The sequence below is a fragment of the Gigantopelta aegis genome, chromosome 6 (assembly GCF_016097555.1).
Source record: "Gigantopelta aegis isolate Gae_Host chromosome 6, Gae_host_genome, whole genome shotgun sequence".
Lineage (NCBI taxonomy): Eukaryota > Metazoa > Mollusca > Gastropoda > Neomphalida > Peltospiridae > Gigantopelta > Gigantopelta aegis.
The window spans coordinates 78,594,021-78,598,236 of record NC_054704.1 but is presented as its reverse complement, the minus strand read 5'-3'; the positions used below and the strand labels follow the sequence as shown (position 1 = coordinate 78,598,236).

The 4,216-nt window shown below is 33.5% G+C and overlaps 1 protein-coding gene across 1 annotated transcript; it reads left to right on the top strand.

The window, feature by feature from the left end:
* The first annotated feature begins 476 nt into the window (after window positions 1-476).
* Window positions 477-3,821, top strand: LOC121375284 (dnaJ homolog subfamily B member 4-like). The gene has a single exon (XM_041502660.1). The coding sequence runs from the start codon at window positions 576-578 to the stop codon at window positions 1,659-1,661; it is 1,086 nt and encodes a 361-aa protein (XP_041358594.1). The 5' UTR covers window positions 477-575; the 3' UTR covers window positions 1,662-3,821.
* Window positions 3,822-4,216: the final 395 nt, after the last annotated feature.

The following is a 4,216-nucleotide window of genomic DNA, read 5'->3' as shown; positions in this document are numbered from 1 at the left end:
TTTTGTGGTATTACAAACACCAGGATTACCAAAAAACACTTCAGGTGAATGGAAATGTATATTCTAAATAATAAACGGTAAGTAAAGTGCAATTTTATTTGTGAAAAAATGGGTTTAATAGCGAAAAACAACGCCGTAATGGTTAACAACTAGCCGTAACTAGGGTGTGTCCCTTTAATATCTTGAACTATGTGGATAATAAATAAATAAATAAATACTATTAGCTGGATTTGTAAATACTTGCACTTTATTAATTCATTCACACAGAAGTTAATATTTAAGTGATACTTTGTCCCTATATTAATTTTTGATTAATAATGATTCATCCTACAGAAAGTTCAAGAAATGCAAAGCTGCCAAAGGTAATCGTAATCACTATTTAAAATAACATGGGGGATATCCTATATTTATTTATAGAATTATCGTAGATTCTTAATCTTGATTGGCCAACGCGACAAAATGACGTTACTGCGTACTTTTGGAAATGCCCATCCGGAAATGACATAAAATGATGAAGTGAAGTTTTTATGCATTCGCCATAACATCTGAGCTGTTAAGTTTTGAGAAGCAATAACATGATGGGTAAAGATTATTATAAGATACTGGGAGTTCCAAGAGGTGCCAAGGAGGATGAAATCAAGAAAGGTTATCGCAAAATGGCCCTAAAGTATCACCCAGATAAAAACAAATCGTACGGATCGGAAGAAAAATTCAAGGAAATAGCGGAAGCATATGATGTTTTGAGTGATCCAAAGAAGAAAGCAGTTTATGACAAATATGGAGAAGACGGACTGAAGGGTGGTGCGTATGGCCCAAGCGCGAGTAATGTGAGAGGAGGTCAAAACTTCCACTATACTTTTAGTGGCAACCCACACGAAACCTTTCGCATGTTTTTCGGAGATGAGAATCCATTTGAGAGCTTTTTCAGCACAGGGGGTGGTGGAAGATTGGGTGGTCACAGAAGCAACCCATCGTTTTTCCATTCCTATGGAGGTCACGGAGGCTTAGACATGGATGTTGATGATGATCCATTGACTCATTTTATGGGTGGTGGAAACATGTTTAGAGGCCACCCAGGAATGGGAATGGAAGGAAGGCATCAACAAAAAAAGCATGATCCACCCATTATCAAAGATCTACCCATTTCCCTGGAGGATGTATTCAAAGGTACAACTAAAAAGTTGAAAATTGTGCGTAAAGTCTTAAACCAGGATGGCCACACAGTAAGGGATGAAGAAAAAATACTCACAATCAATATTAAACCAGGATGGAAAGCGGGTACGAAAATAACCTTCCCAAAAGAGGGTGACCAAACACCAAGGAACATTGCAGCAGATATTGTCTTTGTAATTCAAGACAAGCCACATCCATTATTTACCCGTGAAGGTAGTGACCTAAAGTTCAAGGCAAAAATTTCACTGAGAGATGCACTATGTGGTTCTTCCACTGTACTGATTCCCACTATTGATGGACGGAAGGTACCACTACCGTTAACCGATATTATCAAGCCTGAATCAACAAAAAGAATTCAAGGTGAAGGCTTGCCATTGCCCAAACAGCCTTCAAAACGAGGAATTCTTATCGTACAGTTTGCTGTTACATTTCCTGATGCCCTTTCACAATCTGTAAGAAAGACATTGTTGGAAATCTTACCAAAATAAATATCGGCAAATGACTTGAAATAAGGAAAAAACGTTTTATATGACATTTATAATGTTATAATATATATAGATGTCCTGTATCCATATTTATTTTCATAATGTTCTGTGAAAAATTAAAACCAGGTTATTGAAATCAAACCTCTCAACCTCCCATACCCTGACAAAACCCAAGCTTTTCCATTAGATTCTAGTTTTCATGTCCAACATCAGGGCTAGCTCAAGCACATTTGCCAATTACAAATTTGAAAAATGATTTGTGAGTTATTTTATTGATGTGGCAAAGTTAAATTGTGGATAATTTGAAAAATTGTTTTGCTTACCCAGAGCTAGACCTAAACATTATTGCTTGTTTTCTTTTTTTTAATGTCTTAACATTTAATTATGAAATGGTCAATTAATAGCATGTGTAACTTTATGCAGACATGTACCACCTGTGGATTTCACTTTCTAAAGATAAATACAAATATTTGTTAGTTTAAATTGTGGGTTTTTTTATGAATTTATTATGTGATATATTCACATTTAACTTAATTTTATATTTGGTAAAGAACATCTTTTATCACTTGATGGGTCAATTTCATATATCTGGGTTGTAGCTGGATTTGTAGATATGATTATAGGGCAAACCCTACCTACCTTTTCATGTCTTGGTATTGGTATATGTGAATGTCATGTGCATTTCTTTAGTTACATGTAGTCCTATACAACCAATGCGAATCGCTGTGCACTCATGGGTTTATTAACATAGTTGTGAATTTAAGCTATGGTGAAAATGTTCCTCTTTTAACAATGTTATGGTACCTGTCTCGGTTTCGAATATAATCTAGGTTGCATAACTCGAAGATGAATTTGGTTCCTAGGTGTTTGCAGGAATTTTTACATCATAAAAAGAGTTAATACAATTTATTCCTACCCCTTTCCAATATAACATAATAGATAAAGATTATCTAGTAACACAGAAAGAAGAAAATAATCAGAATTTTCATGTTTAAGTGGGGGTGGGGTGGGGGGGGGAGACTAAAGTTTGACAGATGGGGGGGGGGGAAATGCAGGGATGTTTGTTTTTTTTATTATTTTTGTTTTTTTTGGTGGTGGGAGGTGGGGGAGGGTGTGGCTCATTGACAATGTCATGTTCTGTATTCCAGCAATTACATGCTGGTAGGTTTAGTCACCATTAAATATTGTAAGTGATAATCTGGTCAAAATGTGAGAACATTTTACATTTTGTTAAGTACTGTGTAAAAACTGAAGTGATATTTTTCAGTTAATGGACAAGTTTAATTTAAACTATACTGATGGAAAGAAATAAGGAACCATAGGGAACTGTAGACCAGATTTAATTTACTACTAGTGTAGTAATGTTTGCATTTCATACAAAGTTGTAACGTGGGAATGAATGGTAGTGTCAAACTGACTGCCATGAACATGGTCAACGTCCGATACTGGCTTGAGGGTTTTTGCCTACAATCACTTTGCTGTGATCTCTTATTTTGTTCCATTAGTGTACAACATATTGCCTTTTTTATTTTAGGTTGATTTGTTTTGGAAACTTGTTATTTTAATTTTTACCTACTTGTACTAGTGTATCGTTTTAACTGCTAATATTTTTTGGTTTTAGCTTTTGTTTGTTATACTGTAGTTAAAGGTTCTGTATATGTTATAAATTATAGATTGTGTACAGTATACATGTATATCTGATATTTCAATTGGTGAAAGTAGTATTTATTGATAGACAATACATATTAAGTCTTGTTAATGTAATCTGACCAACCATATTCCCGTCCCCTCACACACACACACACAAACCTCGAAACTTATATGACCAGGTATACGTCAGTTACTGGCATTTATATGCAAAATAGAAATCTGAAGAAATATAGTAAAATAATGTGTTTTGTATTTATATATCACTAATGTATATTTGTTTATATGTATAGTGAGCATTATTTTTACAAACGAGAGCTTTTGTATAGATTTTACAGGCAGTTTTCTATGATTGATTAAACAACAAAGAATCTCTTTAACTATACAAATAAATCTATAATTTGCTATGCATAATATTTGCAAATAGATGTATGAAAGTTGATACCAGTTAATGCTTGTACATGTTATTTTTATAAAATATATTATTAGTGCTATAAAGATGTCATTAAATACTCACCTAGATTGGACTGGTTGTACTTACCACTACAATTTATAGTTTATTTTTTAGTTATATTGTTGTTATTATTTACTCATGTACCATTATGTTCAATTTTTGATATTGAAATACGGTTGTGATGAGTAATTATTTTTTATTATTAATCTCCATCCCTATACTGGCGCTGACAAAGGGACCATGAATGGTGCCATTTATAGGCAAGTAGTTGCTGCACAAATTAAATTATATAGCAGGTTCAGCTTTGTATATATGTTTATACAAAAGGTTATCCCTGTTTTGGTATTGTCGGTACTCATATCATAAGAATAAAATTAATATCAAGCAAGCCTCTGGCTAACATAATATATAATTTATTCTTTCGAAATCTATTTTGACAACTAATACCATAATGAAA